At 44.9% G+C, this 26,922-nt stretch overlaps 1 protein-coding gene across 3 annotated transcripts in view; it reads right to left on the minus strand.

Moving 5' to 3' along the window:
- LOC120056894 (glutamate receptor 4) overlaps positions 1-22,725 on the minus strand; it is a 226,099-nt gene extending 203,374 nt beyond the window's left edge. For all 3 annotated transcript variants that reach the window (XM_039005160.1, XM_039005159.1, XM_039005161.1), the window contains exons 1-2: positions 22,638-22,725; positions 21,098-21,256 (exon numbers count right to left, since the gene is read on the minus strand). In XM_039005160.1, the coding sequence (XP_038861088.1) occupies positions 21,098-21,256; positions 22,638-22,725 (247 nt within the window). The remainder of the gene's footprint in view (positions 1-21,097; positions 21,257-22,637) is intronic.
- Positions 22,726-26,922: the final 4,197 nt, after the last annotated feature.

A 26,922-nucleotide genomic window follows, 5' to 3' on the forward strand; every position in this document is an offset into this window, starting at 1 on the left:
ACCATTTTGAGGAGTTCATCTGCCATTTCCGGAAGGTATTCGACCACCCATCCGAAGGCAGAGCAGCGGGTGAGCTCCTCTATCATCTGAGGCAGGGGACGAGGAGTGCACAGGAGTTCGCTTTAGAGTTTAGGACTTTGGCTGCCGGCGCTGGATGGAGCGACAGGGCCCTGATCGACCACTACCGTTGTAGTCTACGCGAGGACGTCCGTCGGGAGCTGGCCTGTAGAGACACCACCCTCAACTTCGACCAGCTGGTGGATATGTCCATCAGGCTGGACAACATGCTGGCTACTCGGGGACGTCTAGATCGGGGTCTGGTTGTTCCATCCTCCCGCACTCTCTCTCCCGAACCTATGGAATTGGGAGGGATGGTGCGCAGGGAGACCGGAGGGGGTACCCGCTCGAGCACCATCTATGATCGCAGAGATCACACTGCTGATCGGTGCCGGGTTGGTTCCTCTGGGAATAGAGAAGGCAGGCAGGGCACTCTGGCATCACCCCAGGTGAGTAGGCACCATACTCATCCAGAGCCCTCTGCTGCACTTATGTTTGTCTCTGTCACTTTTCCGGATTTTTCCCTGCATTCCCAGTATAAGGCGCTAGTAGATTCAGGCGCGGCTGGGAATTTCATTAATAAAAATTTAGCTCATAGTTTAGGGATTCCTATTGTTTCTGTGGATATGCCTTTCCCTATTCATGCCTTAGATAGTCGACCAATAGGGTCAGGGTTTATCAGGGAGGTCACCGCACCTTTGTCTATGATAACGCAGGAGGGTCACAAGGAGAAGATTAGTCTTTTCCTTATTGATTCCCCTGCGTATTCTGTGGTGCTAGGCCTACCCTGGTTAACTTATCATAACCCCACTGTTTCTTGGCCACAGAGGGCTCTCACGGGGTGGTCGCGAGAGTGCTCAGGTAGGTGTGTAGGGGTTTCCGTTGGTGCTACTACGGTGGAAAGTCCAGACCAGGTCTCCACCGTGCGCATTCCCCCAGAATATGCCGATTTGGCACTCGCCTTCTGTAAAAAGAAGGCGACTCAATTACCACCCCATCGACAGGGGGATTGTGCGATAGATCTCCTGGTAGACGCTGCATATCCCAGGAGTCACGTGTATCCCCTGTCGCAAGCGGAGACAGTGGCTATGGATACATATATCTCTGAATCCCTGCGTCAGGGGTTCATTCAGCCATCCATTTCACCCGCCTCTTCGAGTTTCTTTTTTGTGAAGAAGAAGGATGGCGGTTTACGCCCGTGCATTGATTATCGAGATCTCAATAAAATCACGGTAAAATATAGTTACCCGCTACCTTTGATCAATACAGTAATGGAGTCAATGCGCGGGGCCCGCTTCTTCACAAAATTGGATCTCAGGAGTGCGTACAATCTGGTGCGTATTAGGAAGGGTGATGAGTGGAAGACGGCATTTAGCACCACCTCAGGTCATTATGAGTACCTGGTCATGCCATATGGGTTGATGAATGCTCCATCAGTCTTCCAATCATTTGTAGATGAGATCTTCAGGGACCTGCACGGGCAGGGTGTAGTGGTGTATATCGATGATATTTTGATATACTCCGCTACACGCGCCGAGCATGTGTCCCTGGTGCGCAGGGTGCTTGGTCGCCTGTTGGAGCATGATCTATATGTCAAGGCTGAGAAATGCTTGTTCTTCCAACAATCCATCTCCTTCCTAGGGCATCAGATTTCCACTTCAGGAGTGTAAATGGAGAGCGACCGCATTACAGCCGTGCGTAATTGGCCGACTCCAACCACGGTAAAGGAGGTGCAGCGTTTTTTAGGGTTTGCCAATTACTACCGGAGATTTATCCGGGGTTTTGGTCAGGTTGCAGCTCCCATTACCTCACTGCTAAAGGGGGGACCGGTGCGCTTGCAGTGGTCGGCCGAGGCGAATAGGGCTTTTGGACAACTGAAGGCTCTGTTTACCTCGGCGCCTGTGTTGGCTCATCCGGATCCCTCTTTGCCATTCATAGTAGAGGTGGACGCATCCGAAGCTGGGATAGGAGCAGTGCTCTCTCAGCGTTCGGGTGTGCCACTGAAGCTTCGCCCCTGTGCTTTCTTTTCGAAGAAGCTCAGCCCGGCGGAGCGAAACTATGATGTGGGGGACCGAGAGCTGTTAGCTGTCGTAAAAGCCTTGAAGGTGTGGAGGCATTGGCTTGAGGGGGCTAATCACCCTTTTCTCATCTGGACTGACCACCGCAATCTGGAGTACATCCGGCAGGCGAAGAGACTAAATCCTCGCCAGGCAAGGTGGGCCATGTTTTTCACTCGTTTTGTGTTTACGCTTACTTACAGACCAGGCTCCCAGAACGTCAAGGCAGACGCATTGTCTCGGCTGTATGACACAGAGGAGCGGCCCATGGATCCCACTCCCATACTCCCAGAGTCGTGTTTGGTGGCGCCTGTAGTGTGGGAGCTGGACGCGGACATTGAGCGGGCGTCACGTGCAGAGCCCTCTCCTCCTGAGTGTCCAGCTGGTCGTCTGTACGTTCCGTCTGCTGTCCGCGACCGATTGATTTATTGGGCTCACACATCACCCTCCTCTGGTCATCCTGGGATAGGTCGGACGATGCGCTGTCTTGATGGGAGGTACTGGTGGCCCACTTTAGCTAAGGACGTGAGGATTTATGTTTCCTCCTGTTCGGTGTGCGCCCAGTGCAAGGCTCCTAGACACCTGCCTAGAGGTAAGCTTCTACCTTTACCCGTTCCTCAACGGCCGTGGTCGCACCTGTCAGTGGATTTTTTGACTGATCTTCCACCTTCACAGGGTTACACCACGATCCTGGTCGTTGTGGATCGGTTCTCTAAGTCCTGTCGTCTTCTCCCTTTGCCCGGTCTCCCTACGGCCTTACAAACTGCAGAGGCCCTGTTTACACATGTTTTCCGGCACTATGGGGTGCCTGAGGATATAGTGTCTGATCGGGGTCCCCAGTTCACGTCAAGGGTCTGGAAGGCGTTCATGGAACGTCTGGGGATCTCGGTTAGTCTTACCTCAGGTTTTCACCCCGAGAGTAATGGGCAGGTGGAGAGAGTTAACCAGGATGTGGGCAGGTTTCTGCGGTCCTATTGCCAGGACCGGCCGGGGGAGTGGGCGAAGTTCGTGCCCTGGGCAGAGATGGCCCAGAACTCGCTACGTCACTCCTCCACTAACCTTACCCCTTTTCAATGTGTATTAGGGTATCAGCCGGTTCTGGCTCCTTGGCATCAGAGTCAGACCGAAGCTCCTGCGGTGGACAATTGGTTTCGGCACGCTGAGGAAACCTGGGAGGCAGCCCACGTCCACCTTCAGCGTGCCATAAGGCACCAGAAAATTGGCGCAGACCGTCGCCGCAGTGAGGCCCCGGTGTTCGCACCAGGGGACAGGGTCTGGCTCTCGACCCGAAACCTGCCCCTCCGCCTGCTCTGCCGGAAGCTGGGTCCGCGGTTTGTGGGGCCGTTTAAAGTCCTGAGGAGAGTGAACGAGGTATGTTATAGGTTACAACTGCCCACTAATTACCGTATTAACCCCTCGTTCCATGTGTCTCTCCTCAGGCCGGTGGTGGCTGGCCCGCTCCAGGAGGCTGAAGTGCGTGAAGTTCCTCCGCCTCCTCTAGACATCGAGGGGGTCCCGGCGTACTCTGTTCGATCCATTTTGGATTCGAGACGTCGGGCGAGGGGCCTTCAGTACCTCGTGGACTGGGAGGGGTACGGGCCGGAGGAGAGATGCTGGGTTCCGGTGGAGGACGTTTTAGATCCTTCCATGTTAAAAGAATTCCACCGCCTCCATCCGGATCGCCCTGCACCTCGCCCTCCGGGTCGTCCCCGAGGCCGGTGTCGACGCGCTGCTGGAGCCGCGCGTCAGGGGGGGGGTAATGTCACGACTTCTGCCGAAGTCGTTGCCTCTCCTTGTCCGGGCGGTGTTCGGCGGTCGACGTCACCGGCCTTCTAGCCATCATCGATCCATTTTTCATTTTCCATTGGTTTTGTCTTGTCTTCCCACACACCTGTTGTCAATCCCATTCATTACCTGTTGTGTATTTAACCCTCTGTTTTCCCTCATGTGTTTGTCAGAGATTGTTTTATGTCAAGTGTTGATTCTTGGTGTATAGGTGCGCGACGGGTCCTCGTACCCATGTTTATTTTATGTATGTATATTTTCGTGTTTGGAGCATGTTATGTGGACATTTATTAAAAGTCTCCATTTACACTTCGTTTAACTCTCCTGCGCCTGACTTCCCTGCCACCTATACACACGACGTTGACATGCATTAAGGAGAGGTATATCTATAATTCCATGTGTATAACTTGTATTATCATCTACATTTATGATGAGTATTTCTGTTGAAACGATGTGGCTATGCACTATCACTGGATGTTTTTGGAACTAGTGAATGTAACGCGCCAATGTAAACTGAGATTTTTTAATATAAATATGAACTTTATCAAACAAAAAATGCATGTATTGTGTAACATGAAGTTCTATGAGTGTCATCTGATGAAGATCAGCAAAGGTTAGTGATTAGTTTTAGCTATATTTCTGCTTTTTGTGACTGCTATCTTTCGCTGGAAAAATGGCTGTGCTTATTGTGGTTTGGTGTGACCTAACATAATCGTTTGTAGTGCTTTCGCTGAAAAGCATATTTGAAATCGGACACTTTGGTGGGATTAACAACAAGATTACCTTTAAAATGGTATAAGAAACATGTATGTCTGAGGAATTTTAATTATGAGATTTCTGTTGTTTTGAATTTGGCTCCCTGCACTTTCACTGGCTGTTGTCATATCATCCCGTTACTGGGATTGCAGCCATAAGAACAAATCAAAATATATATTAGATTTTAGATTCTTCAAAGTTCTTGAAATTTTCAGCATTGACTTACCTTCATGTGTTAAAGTAATGATGGACTGTTATTTCTCTTTGCTTATTTGAGCTGTTCTTGCCATAATATGGACTATCTTCTGTATACCACCCCTACCTTGTCACAACACAACTGATTGGCTCAAACACAATAAGAAGGAAAGAAATTCCACATATTAACTTTTAACAAGGCACACCTGTTAATTGAAATGCATTCCAGGTGACTACCTCATGACGCTGGTTGAGAGAATGCCAAGAGTGTGCAAAGCTGTCATCAAGGCAAAGCGTGGCTACTTTGAAGAATCTCAACTATAAAATATATGTCGATTTGTTTATTGGTCACCACATGATTCCATATGTGTTATTTAATTGATTTGATGTCTTCACTATTATTCTACAATGTAGAAAATAGTAAAAATGAAGAAAAACCATTGAATGAGTAGGTGTGTCCAAACTTTTGACTGGTACTGTATATATATTTTTTGCTCAATCTGATTGTGTGGGCCTGTCTCCCCAGTGGGTGGGCCTGCGCCCACCAGGCCCACCCGTGCCTACACCACAATCTCATCTAGTGAAGACCTTGATGGAATCAAATCAAATGTTATTAGTCACATGCGCCGAATACAACAGGTGTAGATGTCAGGTTGTGCGCTACTGGTATAGAAGTCAGGTGCAGGAGAGCAGAGAGTTGTGATCAGGCGCACACTTTATTTGGCAGAAGCAACAACAGACGGACGCAACTGCGTCAAAAAACCTCCAGCCAATGGCAAAAGTGAAAAGCGCGACAACAGTCACAATGATGCAAATGTTTAAGAATTAAACATATTTCAGGTTAAACACGGTACCTGGGGAAAAACCAGCCTGGCGCGTCACACAAAACACGTAACAAAACAATTCCACACAAAGACATGGGGGGAACAGAGGGAATATATATGTAGTGTGATTAGGGAATGTATTCCAGGTGTGAGGGGAAACAAGACAAAACACATGGAACAATGAAAAGTGGAGTGGCGATGGCCAGAAGACCGGTGACGTCGACTGCCGAACGCCGCCCGAACAAGGAGAGGAGCAGACTTCGGTAGAAGTCGTGAAAGTAGACCTTACAGTGAAATGCTTACTTACGAGCCCCTAACCAACAATGCAGTTTAAAATAAAAACGGATAAGAATAAGAAATAAAAGTAACAAGTAATTAAAGAGCAGCATTAAAATAACAATAGCGAGACTATATACAGGGGGGTACTGGCACATAGTCAATGTGCAGGGGCACTGGTTAGTTGAGGTAATATGTACATGAAGGTAGAGTTATTAAAGTGACTATGCATAGATGATAACAACAGAGAGCTGCAGCAGTTTAAAAGAGGAGGAGAGGAGGGTGGGGGCAATGCAAATAGTCTGGGTAGACATTTGATTAGGTGTTCAGGAGTCGTATGGCTTGGGGGTAGAAGCTGATTAGAAGCTTCTTGGACCTAGACTTGGTGCTCCGGTTACACTTGCCGTGTGGTAGCAGAGAGAGCAGTCTATGACTAGGGTGGCTGGAGTCTTTGACAATTTTTAGGGCCCTCCTCTGACACCGTCTGGTATTGAGGCCCTGGAGGGCAGGAAGCTTGGCCCCAGTGATGTACTGGGCCATTCACACTACCCTCTGTAGTGCCTTGCGGTCGGAGGCCGAGCAGTTGCCATACCAGGCAGTGATGCAACTAGTCAGGATGCTCTCGATGGTGCAGCTGTAGAACCTTTTGAGGATCTGAGGACCCATGCCAAAACTTTTCAGTCTCCTGAGGGGGAAAGGTTTTGTCGTGAAGAGGTTTCACAACTGTCTTGGTGTGCTTGGACGATGTTAGTTTATTGCTGATGTGGACACCAAGGAACTTGAAGCTCTCAACCTGCTCCACTGCAGCCCCGTTGATGAGAATGGGGGCGTGCTCAGTCCTCTTTTTCCTGTAGTCAACAATCATCTCCTTTGTCTTGATCACGTTGAGGGAGAGGTTGTTGTCCTGGTACCACACGGCCAGGTCTCTGACCTCCTCCCTATAGGCTGTCTCGTCGTTGTCGGTGATCAGGCCTACCACTGTTGTGTCATCGGCAAACTTAATGATGGTGTTGGAGTCGTGCCTGGACATGCAGTCATGAGTGAACAGGGAGTACAGGAGAGGACTGAGCACGCGCCCCTGAGGGGCCCCTGTTTTGAGGATCAGCATGGCGGATGTGTTGTTAACTACACTTACCACCTGAGGGCGGCCTGTCAGGAAGTCCAGGATCCAGTTTCAGAGGGAGGTGTTTAGTCCCAGGGTCCTTAGCTTATTGATGAGCTTTGAGGGCACTATGGTGTTGAACGCTGAGCTGTAGTCAGTGAATAGCATTCCCACATAGCTGTTCCTTTTGTCCAGGTGGGAAAGGGCAGTGTAGAGTGCAATAGAGATTGTGGATCTTTTGGGGCGGTATGCAAATTGGAGTGGGTCTAGGATTTCTGGGATAATTGTGTTGATGTGAGCCATGACCAGCCTTTCAAAGCACTTCATGGCTACAGACGTGAGTGCTACGGGTCGGTAGTCATTTATGCAGGTTACCTTAGTGTTCTTGGGCACAGGCACTATGGTGGTCTGCTTAGAACATGTTGGTATTACAGACCCAGACAGGGAGAGATTGAAAATGTCAGTGAAGACACTTGCCAGTTGATCAGCGCATGCTCGTAGTACACGTCCTGGTAATCCATCTGGCCCTTCGGCCTTGTGAATATTGACCTGTTTAAAGGTCTTACTCACATCGGCTGCAGAGAGCGTGATCACACAGTCTTCCGGAACAGCTGGTGCTCTCATGCATGTTTCAGTGTTATTTGTCTCGAAGCGAGCATAGAAGTAGTTTAGCTCGTCTGGTAGGCTCGTGTCACTGGGCAACTCTCGGCTGTGCTTCCCTTTGTAGTCTGTAATGGTTTGCAAGCACTGCCACATCCGACGAGCGTCATAGCCAGTGTAGTACGATTCAATCTTAGTCCTGTATTGATGCTTTGCCTGTTTGATGGTTTGTCTGAGGGCATAGCGGGATTTCTTATAAGCTTCCGGGTTAGAGTCCTGCTCCTTGAAAGCGGCATCTCTATCCTTTAGCTCAGTGCGGATGTTGCCTGTAATCCATGGCTTCTGGTTGGGGTATGTACGTACGGTCACTGTGGGGACGACGTCATCGATACACTTGTTGATGAAGCCAATGACTGACGTGGTGTACTCCTCAATGCCATCGGAGGAATCCTGGAACATATTCCAGTCTGTGCTAGCAAAACAGTCCTGTAGCCTAGCATCTGTTTCATCTGACCACTTTTTTATTGATCTAGTCACTGGTGCTTCCTGCTTTAATTTTAGCTTGTAAGCAGGAATCAGGAGGATAGAATTAGGGTCAGATTTGCCAAATGGAGGGTGAGGGAGAGTTTTGTATGCGTGTGGAGTAAAGGTGGTCTAGAGTTTTTTTCCCCTCTGGTTGCACATTTAACATGCTGATAGAAATTGACTCAAGAATGGCTCAATCACTGGGGTCATATTCCACTGTGACCATCTATCAGAACAACCCGTCATCATAATAATACACTATCACAGCTAGATCCCAGCAGACAAAACATGTTGCAATGACGTCAGGCTGACGTTGATTGTGACGTTGTGATAAGGTTGTACACTGGTTGTAATAGTATTTTTTGTACATATATTTTTTGAGACCAGAGAAAGACATCTTTACCTGGTTGTAATCTGACCAGACAACAACCAAAATACTACTTTCTTAGACATCTTGATGATGTCATCAAAAAAGATGTTGGCTAACAAAAAATAGCAACAAACATAAACAAACCAATGTGTGATAGTGTGTTATGATTTATGACAACGACTGTGTATGAATAATAAATGACAGAACATGAGATAAAGATGTGAGTGTCATCCCACTGGGTACAGATGTCAGTTCAATGTATAGTTTTCATTTACATTTGATTGAGTTGTCAACTAAAGTGAATTCAACATTAAATAAAAAGGTAAAAAATCACTGTGTTGATGGTTGATGACTTTGATGACTTTTTGCAAATCCAATCAGTTTTCCATGTTGATTAAACATAATCAAATTGATTTTGGGGGTTGAAATGATGTGGAAACAACATTGATTCAACCAGTTTTTGCCAAGTGGGATGTATGGTATAATTGTATAGGTCATGTTCATATAACTGAAACCATTTTGGGCTAGGTAGCACTCAACTTCACTTCCTTCTTTTCTTCAAAGCTGGTTGTAATGACATTGTAATGACGTTATTTAATTTTAAAAACTAAGTTGGTTGTAATGACGCCATTTCAACCACTTTCCCCACTGAGTTCGTAGCTGCAGTCCAAAATATAAAAGATCTTCACTACTGACTTTACAGATAGTAGCACACTGCAATATGAAGCAAAGTCAATATCTGCCCTGCAGACAGTGCAAAAGGAGTTACTGATGATGCTGTCAACACATTAGTCAACAACATCATAACAACTCTACTCCACATGAGCACAACCTCGTTTATACCTCATTTCATTGCTTTTTGACATGAAGAGATTTAAGAGCTGAAATAGTTGCTGTACCCAAACGTCAGTTGGTTGTATTTCATCGCCAATCATCCATAGTACCGTCTCCAACAACCCAAATTCATCCACTCCAATTATCTCTGCAGGTAATTCAATATGTTGTCTGGAGATGTGGAACAAATAGAGTACATTTATATAATTTGATCTCAATTTCAAAATAGTCTCTCTATTTGCCCTTTTCTGTAAGGAACATTTGAAGAGATCCTTCATTTAGGTCTGCATTCATAAAGTGTTGAAGTGCTGATCTAGGATATTTTCTCCCCTATCCATTATTCATTGTTATGTTAAAAGGCAAAACTGATCCTAGCCTCTCAAGGATCGGACCCTTTTTTTTTACATTTTTGCCTAAAATGACATACCCAAATCGAACTGCCTATATGTAGCTCAGGACCTGAAGCATGGATATGAATATTCTTGGTACCATTTGATAGGAAACCCTTTGAAGTTTGTGGAAATATTAAATTAATGTAGGATAATATAACACATTAGATCTGGTAAAAGATAATAAAAAGAAAAAACATGAGGGTTTTGTTGTTTGTTTTTGTTCCATCATCTTTGAAATGCAAGAGAAAGGTCACAATGTACTATTCCAGGTTAGGCGCAATTTCGATGTTGGCCTCTAGATGGCAGCAGTGTATGTGCAAAGTTTTAGACTCATTCAATGAACCATTGCATTTCTGTTCAAAATGTTGTATCAAGACTGCCCAAATGTGCCTAATTGGTTTATTAATACGTTTTGAAGTTCATAACTGTGCAATCTCCTCAAACAATAGCATGGTATTATTTCACTGTCATAGCTACTGTAAATTGGACAGTGCGGTTAGATTAACAAGAATTTAAGCTTTCTGACAATATCATATACTGTATGTCTATGTCCTGGGAAATGTTTTTGTTACTTACCACCTCATGCTAACCACATTAGCCTATGTTAGCTCAACCGTCCCGCGGGGGGGAGGACGCCGATCCTGTAGAGGCTAGATCAGCGCTCCTACTCTGTTCCGTGAAGCCTACTCAATATCTGGATGATGCTAAGTAGAGGACAGAGGACAGTGGAGGGTTGGCTGGATGTGGGAGGGAAGTGGGTTGGCTGGATGGGGGAAGGGTGAGGGGGCTGTTAATGCAAAGTCAACCCATCCCAGTGACGTCCTTGTGTTTTGACTAGTCTCCATCCGCCCCCTCCTTCTCCCCTTCCCCTCTCCCAGTCTCACTGTATGTCTCTTCCTCTTTCCTTCTCTCCCTCTCTGCCTGTTCCTGTCCTCACCCACTGTGCTTTGAGACTGGAGTGATTCATCATAAAACAGAGAGCCCTGCTATCAGTCAGGTCTGCCAAATAAAATAAAACCAAAGTACACACACACACACACACACACACACACACACACACACACACACACACACACACACACACACACACACACACACACACACACACACACACACACACACACACACACACACAGGCACGCACACACACACACACACACGCACGCACATACACACACGCACTAGATCAGGCTGAAGGACAGGTAGAGCAGAAACAGGGCCAAGAGCAGACTGTAATGTTCCACTGGGGGTGAACAGGGCCTGGCTGGGAATCAGGTTTAAAGGCTTTACATCGTCAACAGGGATGATTATGAAAAAGATGGGTTGCGTTCAGTTGGACACACCGAAGAAAAACATTTTGCAATGGAAAGCAAAATCTGTGTTCTTTTTGAAGAAGTTCAGGTAGCACCTCCTCGTTTGAAAACATTTTCGACAAACTGAACTGGGGTCCCACTCCAGGGTGAACAAGGCATGTCTGGGATTCAGGTTCAAAGGCTTTACATCATCATCAACAATTTTCAATATGGCTGGCCATGAGAAAGATAGGTCATGTTCATTAGGGCACAATATTTTCTGCAACAGCCTGTTTCACTCCATTTTAAAAGGTTTTCTGGCAACTGAACACAACCCTGGTTCCATAGTGATAAGAGAGAAATATCCGGTGCCAAAAACATTCTTATCTCCTTCCCTATGTCCCAGACCATTGGTGTTAAAAGTTAAAAGGACTGGATAGGTGCAAGCACTATGTTGTTGGCTCCACCTAAGCGCCTAATAAGCTATGGGAAATGCCATACATATGTCTATGCTTCCTCCCTCCCTCCCTCCCTCCCTCCCTCCCTCCCTCCCTTCCTTCCTTCCTTCACGCACACACGCAAACACACACACACACAGAGAGACAAAAGGGAAGCTGCTTTTTGGAGCAGGCCAAAATAATATGATAGTATATAACCTCCCCGTTTCAAAACATTTCAAAACGTTTCCCACCTACTGAACAGGACGCTGGTTCCTCAGTTACTATATATGAGAAGAGGAAGGAAGCTCTGAGTCTGACAAAAGATGGGCGCTCTGCTAGCTCTTCTGTCTCTTCTCTTCCTGACCGCTCGCTCCTCTCAGCTTTGAAAAATGCCAAGTCGATACTGGAGTTACAGCTGAGAAGTTCATACACAAACACAAGGGTGCATCTCACGCTAGAGGGAGAACGGTGCTATGACAGCTCGTGTACACACACACACACATGCATACACACACACACACACACATCCTCACAGTGTATCTTTCTCTCTATGTAACTCTCTTTTACAAGCAGATATAGAGTGAGACAAACACTCTCTCTCTCTCTCTCGTCTCCATGGCTCTCCATTAAGGTGGTCTCTGTGTGGCTGCTCTCAGGTGATTTGTTTCTTAATTAAGGGAATTAGGGTTAGAATTTATGAGTCCCCTCCAGCTTCACCTCTCCCCCTTTTCCCTCTCCCTTTATCCCTCCATCCCTTCATCCGCCTGGCCACATTAATCCCTCATTAGAGGAGAAGCCCCCTCGTCTCTCCCCTTACCCCTCCCTACATCCCTCCATCCCTTCCTCTCTCCTAACAACTCCTACTAACCTTTCTCCCAGAACTTCACACACACACACACACACACACACACACACACACACACACACACACACACACACACACACACACACACACACACACACACACACACACACACACACACACACAACCAATTACCTCCATTTAGGTACATCAGAAATCCTAGAAGACATCAGGCTTGATACCTGTCATTTAAAGGGTCACTCACAGCCCTCTCTCTTTCTATCTCATTCTCTCCATCTATCTATGAGTGGGTTGAGTCACTGACGTGATCTTCCTGTCTGGGTTGGCGTCCCCCCTTGGTTTGTGCCGTGGCGGAGATCTTTGTGGGCTATACTCAGCCTTGTTTCAGGATTGTAAGTTGGTGGTTGAAGTGATCCCTCTGGAGGTGCGGGGGCTGTGCTTTGGCAAAGTGGGTGGGGTTATATCCTTCCTGTTTGGCCCTGTCCGGGGGTATCATCGGATGGGGCCACGGTGTCTCCTGACCCCTCCTATCTCAGCCTCCAGTATTTATTCTGCAGTAGTTTATGTGTCGGTGGGCTAGGGTCAGTTTGTTATATCTGGAGTACTTGTCCTGTCTTATCCGGTGTCCTGTGTGAATTTAAGTATGCTCTCTCTAATTCTCTCTTTCTTTCTTTCTCTCTCTCGGAGGACCTGAGCCCTAGGACCATGCGTCAGGACTACCGGGCATGATGACTCCTTGCTGTTCCCAGTCCACCTGGCCTTGCTGCTGTTCCAGTTTCAACTGTTCTGCCTGCGGCTATGGAACCCTGACCTGTCCACCGGACGTGCTACCTGTCCCAGACCTGCTGTTTTCAACTCTCTAGAGACCGCAGGAGCGGTAGAGATACTCTTAATGATCGGCCATGAAAAGCCAACTGACATTTACTCCTGAGGTGCTGACTTGCTACACCCTCGATAACTACTGTGATTATTATTATTTGACCATGCTGGTCATTTATGAACATTTGAACATCTTGGCCATGTTCTGTTATAATCTCCACCCGGCACAGCCAGAAGAGGACTGGCCACCCCTCATAGCCTGGTTCCTCTCTAGGTTTCTTCCTAGGTTTTGGCCTTTCTAGGAAGTTTTTCCTAGCCACCGTGCTTCTACACCTGCATTGCTTGCTTTTTGGGGTTTTAGGCTGGGTTTCTGTACAGCACTTCGAGATATTAGCTGATGTACGAAGGGCTATATAAATACATTTGATTTGATTTGATCTATCTCATTCTCTATCTCTCTCTTTCTGGAAAAGCCCTAGAAAGGGTTCCATTAAGTAGGCTAAGGGAGGAAAAGGGGCATAATAGCCGAAAACAACATACAAACATGTAGTGATACATTACCGTAATATGTATTACATGCACTCTGTACATATACTGTTCATACACACACATAAAAACAGAAAGACATCGAGAGATACATGGACATACATGTGCTCCTAGACACCTTTAGAAACCAGAGTAGACCCTTATAGAATATAGAAATGTAGATACCTGACTACCCACTATATAACACACATACACTTGGTGTGGAGGAGACTGAGTCAGAGTGCCATGCAGAATATTAATGAGTCATCAGAGATGAACGTGTCACTATGTCAATAAGGAGAGAGACAGGGGGGCAGCAGCGCAGTTTGTGAGAGGTGGACTCAACCCCTTCAATCCCTAACCCTCTTCCTTCTTTTTCTTCCTCTCAAGATCCTCTACTCATTCAATAAGTCACAGTCAATGTTGGTATTTTGGAAATAAATCTCTGCCTGGAGAGAAAAATCCAAAATTGCCAATTTCACACTATCGGGCAGACTCCGTCGGTATTGTACTTTGTGGTACTGGTTTGGATATGTTCTGTTCCCATTTTCCTTTCGCGCACGGTTCCAGGAACTATGGTGGATGCCCAACCAAGCCAACGCAGTACGACTCAACTTGGCTCAGTAGTGTGAAAAGGGTGCACATACCAGCATCCATTCTCATCGTCATGGCAATTACCCTTGTCAGCTTTGTAGACTGTCACCGACGGGATTTGTTGGATGAAGTAAATCTTCCACACAATTACTGTAGGTCCCTCTCTCAGGCTCTCTTTATTTCTCTCTTTGGAAACATATGTCCTTGAACCAGCGTTAAGGTCATTCGGACCCTATTCAAACCCTTTATATCTAAGCAGAGACAGGGAGAGAGAGAGTGATGTAAACAATGCATTTTTAAAATATATTTTATCTAACCTTTATTTAACTAGGTAAGTCAGTTAAGAACAAATTCTTATTTACAATGACGGCCTACCCTGGCCAAACCCAGATGACGCTGGGCCAATTGTGCGCCGCCCTATGGGAATCCCAATCACAGCCGGATGTGATACAGACTGGAAAGGGGGGATGAGAGGAAAGAGTGAGAGAAATTGGAAAGAGGGAGAGAGAGAGAGAGAGTGTGTGTGTGGGAGAGAGAGGGAGGGAGAGAGAAAGAGAGCTCAGCATGTCAGTTCTTGTTCGATCTCAGAGTCTCTCCTGCCCCTCAGCTATTGGAGCCGCATTGATTGGCTGATGTAATTCCGTTCTGATTTGGCTCGACCAATCAATGGTTGCCTGTTGACTTCCATTAAGCTGAGAGGAAAGGGAGTCGGAATTCTCTGCTCTTCTTGATGGGAGCTTTTCACACTTAACTTCAGGAGGACAAATGGTTTGGCTCTACCTCAAGCTATATGTCAGTTCCTAGCGGGCAAAATTGGGCATGGGGTGTCATAATAATGTTATTTTCTGTTTATAAACTAGTTTTCTGGTTGTAGACACGTGATATTACAACCACAAAAAAAACATAATTCTATCAGTAGACAACCATGTCGTCACAAAATACCACTAGAATAACGTTGTTGCGACTAGTTTTGAAACCAGCTGACTGGTTACTTCTCTATCAGGTAACAATGGACATTTAAGGTGACAATACCAATCCACTACAATGTCATATAAATGTCAAAGACACTTTCTGTTCAATCATTCTTACTGACGATGATTAAAAGGGAAAGCAGCACCTTCGTATAGGAGATTATATTACATATATCCAGTGGAGGCTCCTCGGAAGAGGAAGCGGAGGACCATCCTCCTCAGTGAACTTCATAAAAAAAGAAAAAGTGAAACTATAGATACAACTATACTTAATATAATCATGTCACCAAATAATTGATTAAAACTGTTTTGCAATGAAGGTATACAGTAGCCTCAACAGCACTCTGTTAGCACCATGGTGTAGCTGGAAGACAGCTAGTTTCCCTCCTCCTCTCGGTACATTGACTTCAATACAAAACCAAGGAGGCTCATGGTTCTCGTCTCCTTCCATAGACTTACACAGTAATTATGACAACTTCCGGAGGACTTCCTCCAACCTATCAGAGCTCTTGCAGAATGAAATGACTTTGTCTACACAACAAAGGATCAGAGAATGAATCTAGTACTGAAAGCATAAGCTACAACTAGCTAACACTGCGGTGCATAAAATGTGGTGTGTAGTTGACTAAAATAGTTAATTTCTTAAAAAATGAAAGAGAAGCAAGAGAGGTAGAGCTAGCTATATGTCATTGTATTTTTCCCACTTTCACTTACTTAGCTAGCTAGCTAGTTTAGCCTACTCAAACACCCGGCTCAAACAGATAAGGATGCTATATTAGCTAGCTGGCTATGGCAATCCAACACTGGAACTTTTCCAAGTCAAGGCAAGCTTTTGGTTGTATTAATTAATTGCCACCAGGGCCAGCTGGTAACTGCTAAAGTGCTTGCTGACTATACACTGTACCGCATGATTTTAGCAGGTTTACTAATGCGTTTGTTCTATTAGCTATGTTGACTATGACGTTAGATGGTGACAATGATGTAGGCTGTCTATAGCGGTTATGATATGAGTGTTTGGCTTGGAAAGTTTTTTTTGCCTGGTCATAGACAGCTGACGTGTGGTGCAATGAAGTCCACAAGCGAAGGGAAAAGGTGAGAGGGGAGGAGCGCGGGGGACCAGGGGTGTATCCATTCCGACCATTCTGTTGAAAAACTTTCCTTTAACAGAAGCAAACGGAATGAAACGGGGATAAACATACTTGAATTTGTCCAATAGAAACTCTTGTTTGCAACTGTTGACTAATGATTACAACCTAGATCAGCTAGATGCAGGCAAGAGTGTGCAAGGCAGTATTAAATGTGTCACTGTCTGTCACCTTGATTACTAAAGATTCTCTCGACCTGTGCACCTACATTGTAAACATTCATTCATTGGCTAGGTTGTAGCAACCTCATGATGGGTATAGGGAGATTTGAGTATCGTGTAGTACCCCAAATCTATTGATGTTACATTGAGCTGGGTGAATGGAATATGAATGAGTCATTCAGTATGCTGTAACAGAAATAAGGCCATGCTCATAAAAAAAACTATACACTACTGTTTAAAAGTTTGGGGTCACTTAGAAATATCCTTGTTTTTGAAAGAAAAGCACATTTTTGTCCATTAAAATAACATCAAATTGATCAGAAATACAGTGTAGACATTGTTAATGTTGTAAATGACTACTGTAACGGGAAACTGGAATATCTACATAGGAGTACAGGCCAATTATCAGCAACCATCACTCCTGTGTTCCAATGGCACGTTGTGTTAGCTAATCCAAGTTTATCATTTTAAAAGACTAATTGATCATTAGAAAACCCTTTTGCAATTATGTTAGCACAGCTGAAAACGGTTGTGCTGATTAAGAAGCAATAAAACTGACCTTCTTTAGACTAGTTGGAGTTAGATTACAGGCTCAAAATGGCCAGAAACAAAGACTTTCTTCTGAAACTCGTCAGTCTATTCTTGTTCTGAGAAATGAAGGCTATTCCATGTGAGAAATTGCCAAGAAACTGAATATCTTGTACAACGCTGTGTACTCCCTTCACAGAACAGCCCAAACTGGCCCTAACCAGAATAGAAGGAGGAGTGGGAGGCCCCGGTGCACAACTGAGCAAGAGGACAAGTACATTAGAGTGTCACATGCACAAGTGCATACACACACTATAAACACACATACACACTGTAAAAACACACACAAACACACACACACACCCCGTTCCTCAAACACATGTCTCAGACACAACTCTTCATCTTCTGCTTAATTTAGCCATCAGTTTTCTAATATCGCATCGTTGATAATAAAAGACAAGCGGTGAGGCGGGGGGCCTGGTGTATTTATAGACTCCTGGAGGGTGAGAGGGATCATCAGAAGCCAAATCATCTGTCCTGGGAACCCGCCTTGGGGCCAAACACAGATGAGAGAAACACTGCACCCCAGAGAACCAGAGAGCAACAAATCACTAACACACCAAATATGAGACATGGGGATTGGTGCAAAAGAGAGAGAAATGATGAGATAGTGCATGCTGCTGCACAGTAACAAAAGAGAACGGACCATATAGCTTATAGTAGATGAACACCAAATATGAGACATGGATTGGATGTTGCTGCTATGCACACAGCAATAGAGAATGGATGGAACATAGCCTTTAGTTAGTAGGTGAACATCAAATGCTGGTATGAGACATGGAGGATTGACAGAAGGGAGAAATAGACTCTGCAGTGACCAGCAATAGAGAATGGATGGAACCAAATAGACAAACGTCCAATATGAACCATGGACATTGAGGATAGCATGGAACGTAGAAGTCGGTACACACACAGCCATAAAGAATGGGACATAGCCTAGCCGTAGATAGCAGTTATACAATGGTGAATGGGAGATGGGGGAATGAGCATATTGAATCGAAATGAAATACAAAGCCCGTGTCCTAAATAGCACCCTATTCCCTACATACTGTAGTGCACTATTTTTGACAAGTGTGCAATACTGAGAACAGGGTGCCATTTGGGATGCAGCCAAAGACTAGAGCACATTATGTGAACCATGGGGGGCTGGTGAGAATGTAGTGAATTGAAACCCCACTCGACGTGACATGCCATACTACGCAATTCAATGTGACAACCTTCAACTTGACGCAAGTACAGTACGTGACGAGACTCGATGTGACACTAACACAGGCTGTGACGCATCTGTGTTCAACTAACACCGAATGGAATGGACTATTTCTCAACCGTCAACCAATGCTCAATGTGACATCCCTCGACCTTCTGACCCTAACAATTTAGGCCCTAACCGGTGAGGCTGTACTATACGGCAGACTTAGTGATTTGGAGGCAGAGGCCAGTCTGAGGCACCCTCTGCCCCTCCAAATGCGTGGACAAAATGTTTTAATGGGTTATATATTAAAGAGGTAATTTAACTATAAAAATGTATTACCTTTTAAGGCGCCATAAACAAAACCAGTCGTGGTGTTTTTATCTGATTGTCAAAAAATAACTTCAGAAAGTAGATTATCTTCACACGTTCATCCCAAAATTATTCCAGCATCCGAACAGTGCACTGTGCACCAGCCAACCAACTTTCAATTTGCAAGTGGGAGAAACTATCTTACCAGAGAAAGCATCCGAGCGAGCGAAACAGCGCCCCTCTGTCTTACTATCTGTAGCCCATGTATCTGATGCTGACATGCCATCCTCTTTTTCCCCAGACAGCATCAGACACATGGGCTACACATACATGTCCTCTGCCTCAACGACAATGGCAGTATTATCAGCAGCACCTGTCTTTTTCCAAAATAAATGCGTATTGAATCCCCCTAGAGTCTAAGGGCCCTGGGCTGGGTTTCTACTAAGCTAGCCTCAATGAGAACCAGGTCTCCCTAATAAGGTATGCCTGGGTAAGTTCATGGCAGAAAACTAGCTAAATATGGGAGAAGACCCGGTGTAAATCAGTTTCGCCTCGCTAAACGTCAAACCAATCGAATGACTTGCTTGGGCGGAGGTCCAATAGCGCTCACCAGATTAGTGTCATCGTGCAACAGTGTGTGACAATTATTTTCACAGTCTATAGTGAGGATGGCAGGGAAATGGAAGGATTTTTTTTTTTTTATGTATGTCAATTTTATGAATAGAGCACACTTCTGACAAAACAGAATTAAGATATTTTTTGTTGTTGTTGATGAAACATAATATGCTATTAACCCATAGAAACACATTGAATAACAGATTCATATATGAAATAATAGGAAGTCCAACATTTTATCAAAATAAAGTATGTTTTGAAGTGTCTGTCTTATATCTGAGATATATAGTGATTTTTTTTATTACCTTGGAATTACCTGTATACCTTTGACGTGGAAATGCCCTATTCACTTCCATTCATTTTTCGTCCCGGCACCGGGTTACCTTCATACGAGTCCCATAGAGCAGAACGGAGAACACCGTTGTGTTTGTGAGAGTCTCCTCGTTCCATATAGGGGTCATAATAACATATTAATTTGTAGGGCAAACCGAATCTACAGACGTTTTCGTGAGAAAAACGATTTTCAAGATATCTCCTGGTCTGACAAACACCAGCAGATGCGGTAAGCCGACATATTAATGTATTTTTTAGGCCCAGCTCATGAGGCCCCTTTATGATGTGAGGCCTGAGTCAATTGCTTCTTCTTCCTAATGGTAAGTCCGCCAGTGACTATACTATACAATTCTATACTATATACAAATCCCCAACAGGTCATGAGCAGAGAGATAGACTGAGAACGGGCAGATGTTGACCTTAACTATGGAAGCCAACCCAGCTGAGGATGATGAGAAGAGATGACTGTGAGGGAGCAAAGCCTGACTGTGAGGGAGAAAGATGTGTGTGTATACTAAAGCAGAGTAGATGAAGTCACGTCCAGTACCAGACTGCAGTCGTACCCAGGGGCAAGAAAGGACAAGCCTCTCTCACACAGGGCTCCTCAGGTTAGCAGCAGGGTATTCACCACCACAACCAGCAGTCACTCCCCGCAAACAAACAATGACAGGCTTAGCCAACACTGCTCCTCGCTACCTGCTGCTGAGCCATAGCGATGAAGGGAAACATGCACAGCCTACCACAACAACCTCACACACATACATTGCATAGACGTACATACATAAATGCATGTACATGCTCTAATGTATGCAAGGGGGAGAGAGTGCCTTGCTAGATAAGAATCACAGTTTGTTTCATACACACACACATGCACACACACACACACGCACACACACACACACACGCACACACACACACACGCACACACACACACACACACACACACACACACACACACACACACACACACACACACACACACACACACACACACACACACACAGACACACACACACACACACACACACACACACACACACACACACACACACACACACACACACACACACACACACACACACACACACACACTAAGTTGAAGCTGGGAGGGAGCCAGAGAGTATCCTGTCATGTTGCAGTGTTCATGGGGGACATACTGTATACTGTGTCCATGTGTATGTATCATGGATGTGCACATGTGTGTGACAGAGAAAGAAATAAGGCACACAGACACACTATCTTCTCACACTCTCACCATAGCATACAGTAACATACCACTATAGTCTCACAACGGTAAAGGGCAACCTTTCTCATGCCATTAGACAATCTGAATCCCAACCACCCTTCCATCCACCCCAACCTGGACTTTTACCCTCTGCAATCACAGTCTAACAATGGACACAATTGTGTTATGCCAACACCCTGGCATCCAAACCAGAGTTTGACTTGACTGGTCAGATGAGAAAGATAGCCATTAAAACATGAAATTGGGATGCATCTGGCCAGTCTGTACTCACAGGCATTGGTGACAGCAAAGCTGTTGGCCGTCTCGATGTTGTCCACATGAGGCACCAGGTTGAAGGGGGCCTCGGACGCGTTGGGACTGGTATTGTGCAGAAAGATGGCCAGGCGAAATGCTGTGTATTCCTGATCCGTGTTTCTGATGAACAGGCCGCCTGCAGAGAGAGGGAGAAAGGGAGAGAGGGATGAGAGAAAGGTATTTATTATTATATGTATTATATATACAGTATATGTTTTTTAAATCCTTTATTGTCACCATTTAGCTATAAATACATAGCGAAATGAAATGCAGGGAGAGAGACAGCAAGAGAGTAAGAGAGTGAGAGAGAGAGAGAGAGAGAGAGAGAGAGAGAGAGAGAGAGAGAGAGAGAGAGAGAGAGAGAGAGAGAGAGAGAGAGAGAGAGAGAGAGAGAGCAATGGTTGGATGGATGGATGGAGAGAGAGAGAGTGAGTGAGCAATGGGATGTCTGACACTGCGCATACAGTAAATGCTTTTGATGAAAAACAAGAGCCACAGCCAATAACCTTAACACAGCCAATAACCTTAACACATTGTCCCTCCCAAAGGACACTGCCTGGAAATCGTAAAAGGTCAACCAAGCTTGAATAGAAATGTGGCCCATTGGAATATACCTTTAAAACACACCACACATCTATTAAGTTCAAAATGACTATTCGACAGAGAGATATCATTCGTCTCCAAATTATTTGCGTTCAGCATGATTTGTTCGGATGTGCTTGAGCTATAAATAAGCCAATTCGATCGACTCAGCAGTAATATTAACGCACTGGATTTACGGTTCCTTTTTGGGCCAGGGCCAACACCGTAAGTTAAAGGCTAAAAGACCGAGGGCACTTGACACTAGCAGAGATCCCACCACGGCCCGGCTTTTAGGCTACATATAGTCAGTGCTTTAGCTGGGTTCGGATAGAGGCTCTAGATTGAATAAACGCGCTCCTCGTGTTTTCTCAGTGGCAAAGAACCCAGCCAGCAACATATGAAACAGTATGACTATGACAAACGGGTTTATGCAAAAGCAGAACGGAGTCTTCTGAATCTAACAGGGGCGAGTGTGCACTGCAGCAGGGCTACACACACTTTGAGAGAATCCCCGCTGCTGATCCATTCGCTCCGACCAAGCGAAGCATCAAGTCATTGCTCGGAGCACTAGGCTACTGCTGCAGTGGGGCTTTGAAAGGACACCGACTGCTGAGGACCGCACTGGAACAGTTATGTATGACCATAAATACATGTTTCCCTTGTGCACATACGAGACAAAACATTGAATCAACTAGGAACAAATTAAATTGTAATTTTAATACAGTAATAGGTTTGTGTCGGCGATTTTAAATTCTCAGTCAATTCTACTTTGCAATGTCAATGTTATGTGATCATGAATGATGAACAAGTAGCCTATTTCCTAACACAGTCACATAAACTATAATGAAAACAAGACCTTATTCACCGCTTCATAACCCGATTGGCAAATGTCCATGCCCTTTTGATTGTCAAGCACTGCTGTAGGCTACACTTACCGATCTGTACACTGCTTGGGAAAGCCCCCATTGTGAGTCCCCGAAAGACAGACAATATCAATAGAAACTGGTCACCAGAAATCCTCATTTTGTTTTGGTTAAAAACTGATAAGAGACATTGAAGAGGATGACAGTCGGGGGAAAAACAAGACGAAAAGAAAAAGAGAGGCTCCGTTCATTAGCAATCCATTATGGGTTGAATCTTCCCCCGCAGTGCCGGCGGACGCTGGTACGTACGGCTGTCGGGCAGTAGAGACGTTACACATAAGATGAGGGGAGCTTGCCAGTGGTGGGCTGCCTGCATGGAGAGCGGAATCACACATGCGCTTTCTCTGGAGCCTGTCTCCCTCTCTGCTGTTGAGAAGAAGTGTACTATTCTATAAGCAGGTTAGCGTTTTTAGTGATTAATATTGTTCTGGAGGCAGCTTTGCAGAGTGGTCACTAGCGTGCACAGCCATAAGTCATACAATCTTATTTAAAATCTAACCCTAACCTTAATTACACAGTTAAAATCTAACCCTAACCTTAACTACACAGTTAACCCTAATGCCTAACCCTAAACTTAAATATAACCCTAACCTTAACTACACAGTTAACCCTAATGTCTAACCCTAAACTCAAATCTAACCCCAAACTTAACTACACAGTTAACCCTAATGCCTAACCCTAAACTTAAATTAATACCAAAAGCTCATTTTAGTTTTCATGAATTTTTACAATATATCAAATTTTGACTTTGCAGATGGCCTAAGTGAAAATCGCTCAGTTCATTGTCCAGGACAAAACTCATGACAATAAACGTCAATCTACATTATATTATACCAGTTATGGTATACCAGTTGAATTTCAGCACACTTATATAATTTGCCTATCTATGACACAGCAGAATGTTTGAGACTCTGATATTGTGGTATAATACAAATGTCATCGATTCATTACCAGATATATATTTTATTTAACCTTTATTTAACTAGGCAAGTCAGTTAAGAACAAATTCTTATTTACAATGACAGCCTAGGAACAGTGGGTTACATGCCTTGTTCAGGGGCAGAATGATAGATTTTTTTCCCTTGTCAGCTCAGGGATACAAGTTACTGGCCCAACGCTCTAACCACTAGGCTACCTGCCACCCCAAACATGTTAATGCATTGGCCGGGAATGTTGGGGTGCCATGACTTGCTGTCAGTTACAACGGAGCTCTTTTAGCGCAAAGGAGAGAAGCACCGGTGCGATGCACTGCAAGCTAGGGGCCCATGTGGATTTGCAACGATATAGCTACAGTTGAAGTTGGAAGTTTACATACACCTTAGCCAAATACATTTAAACTCAGTTTTTCACAATTCCTGACATTTAATCCTAGTAAAAATTCCCTGTCTTAGGTCAGTTAGGATCACCACTTTATTTTAAGAATGTGAAATGTCAGAATAATTGTAGCTTTTATTTCTTTCATCACTTTCCCAGTGGGTCAGAAGTTTACATGCACTCAATTAGTATTGGTAGCATAGCCTTTAAATTGTTTAAATTGGGTCAAACATTTGGGGAGCCTTCCACAAGCTTCCCACAATAAGTTGGGTGAATTTTGGCCCATTCCTCCTGACAAAGCTGGTGTAACTGAGTCAGGTTTGTAGGCCTCCTTACTATAGGATTGAGGTCAGGGCTTTGTGATAGCCACTCCAATACCTTGACTTTGTTGTCCTTAAGCCATTTTGCCACAACTTTGGAAGTACGCTTGGGGTCATTGTCCATTTGGAAGACCCATTTGCGACCAAGATTTAACTGTCACGACTTCCGTCGAAGTCGGCCCCTCTCCTTGTTCGGGTGGCGTTCGGCGATCGACGTCACCGGCTTTCTAGCCATCGCCGCTCCATTTTTCCATTGTTCCATTTGTTTTGTCTTGTTCCCTGCACACCTGGTTTACATTCCCTAATCACACTGCATGTATTTATTCCTCTCCCCCCCCCCCCCCCCCCATGTCTTTGTGTGGAATTGTTTTTGTTACGTGTTTCATGTTTCATGTTATGCGCCAGGCTGGTTTTCCCCCTGTATTCTGTGATATTTCACGAAGGATATTAATTTGTTAAACATTTGCTTATTTCTGTGACTGTTTCGCGCCTTGCACTTTTACCTTTGGCTGGAGGTTTTGACGCAGTGGCGTCTGTCTGTTTTATTGCCTCTGCCTAAATAAAGTGTGCGGCTGTTCACAACTCTCTGCTCTCCTGCACCTGACTTCTCCACCAGTAGCGCACAACCTTGACATTAACTTCCTGAATGATGTCTTGAGATGTTGCTTAAATATATCCACATAATTTTCCATCCTCATGATGGAAAATTATGTGAAGTGCACCAGTCCCTACTGCAGCAAAGCTGCCCCACAGCATGATGCTGCCACCCTGGTTCTTCACGGTTGGGATGGTGTTCTTCGGCTTGCAAGCCTCACCCTTTTTCCTCCAAACATAACGATGGTCATTATGGCCAATCAGTTCTATTTTTGTTTCATCAGATCAGAGGACATTTCTCCAAAAAGCACAATCTTTGTCACAATGTGCAGTTGCAAACCATAGTCTGGCTTTTTTTTATGGCCGTTTTGGAGCAGTGGCTTCTTCCTTGCTGAATGGCCTTTCAAGTTATGTCGATATAGAACTCGTTTTACTGTGAATATAGATTATTTTGTACCCGTTTCCTCCAGCATCTTCACAAGGTCCTTTGCTGTTCTTCTGGGATTGATTCGCACTTTTCGCACCAAAGTACGTTCATCTCTTGGAGACAGAACGCGTCTCCTTCCTGAGCATTATGACGGCTGCGTGGTCCCATGGTGTTTATACTTGCATACTATTGTTTGTACAGATGAATGTGATACCTTCAGGCATTTGGAAATTGCTCCCAAGGATGAACCAGACTTGTGGAGGTCTACAATTTTTTTTCTGAGGGCTTGGTTGATTTCTTTTGATTTTCCCATGATGTCAAGCAAAGAGGCACTGAGTTTGAAGGTAGGCCTTGAACTACATCCACAGGTACACCTCCAATTGACTCAAATGATGTCAATTAGCCTATCAAAAGCTTCTAAAGCCATGACATCATTTTCTGGAATTTTCCAAGCTGTTTAAAGGCACAGTCAACTTAGTGTATGTAAACTTCTGACCCACTGGAATTGTGATACAGTAAATTATAAGTGAAATAATCTGTCTGTAAACAAGTGTTGGAAAAATTACTTGTGTCATGCACAAAGTAGATGTCCTAACCTACTTGCCAAAACTATAGTTTGTTAACAAGACATTTGTGGAGTGGTTGAAAAATGAGTTTTAATGACTCCAACCTAAGTGTATGTAAACTTCAGACTTCAACTGTATGTGTCAGTGAGTGAATCTGCGCGCTCCGCTTAGGAAATAAAAATGAATCTTGTAAGATATTATATGATGTTGTTGTGAATAAAGGAAGTGTGGCAATTCAGTGCCCTCGTGGCGACACTAGCTATAATAGTGAGAGAAATACACTACATGACCAAAAACATGTGGACATCTGCTCGTCAAACATCTCATTCCAAAATCATGGGAATTAATATGGAGTTGGTCCCCCTTTCAATCAATCATATTTATAAAGCCCTTTTTACATCAGCCGATGTCACAAAGTGCTATACAGCCACCCAGCCTAAAACCCCAAACAGCAAGCAATGCAGATGTAGAAGCACGGTGGCTAGGAAAAACTCACTAGAAAGGCAGGAACCGAGGAAGAAACCTAGAGAGGAAACATGCTCTGAGGGGTAGCCAGTCCTCTTCTGGCTGTGCCGGGTTGAGATTATTTTGCCGCTATAACAGCCTCCACTTACTCTTTTGGGAAGGCTTTCTACAAGATGCTGGAACATTGCTGCGAGAACTTGTTTCCATTCAGCCAAAAGAGCATTAGTGAGGTTGAGCACTGATATTGGGCGATTAGGCCTGGCTCGCAGTCAGCGTTCCAATTCATCCCAAAGATGTTCGATAGGGTTGAGGTCAGGGCTCTGTGCAGGCTGGTCAAGTTCATCCACAACGATCTTGCAAAAACATTTCTGTAAGGACCTCGCTTTGTGCACAGGGGCATTGTCATGCTTAAACAGGAAAAGGCATTCCCCAAACTGTTGCCACAAAGATGGAAGTGTAGAATCGTCTAGACTGTCATTGTATGCTGTAGAGTTAAAATTTCCCTTCAATGGAACAAAGGGGCCTAGCCCAAACCATGAAAAACAGCTCCAGACCATTATTCCTCCTCCACCAAATGTTACAGTTGGCACTATGCATTGGGACAGGTAGCG

The sequence above is a fragment of the Salvelinus namaycush genome, chromosome 12 (assembly GCF_016432855.1).
Source record: "Salvelinus namaycush isolate Seneca chromosome 12, SaNama_1.0, whole genome shotgun sequence".
Lineage (NCBI taxonomy): Eukaryota > Metazoa > Chordata > Actinopteri > Salmoniformes > Salmonidae > Salvelinus > Salvelinus namaycush.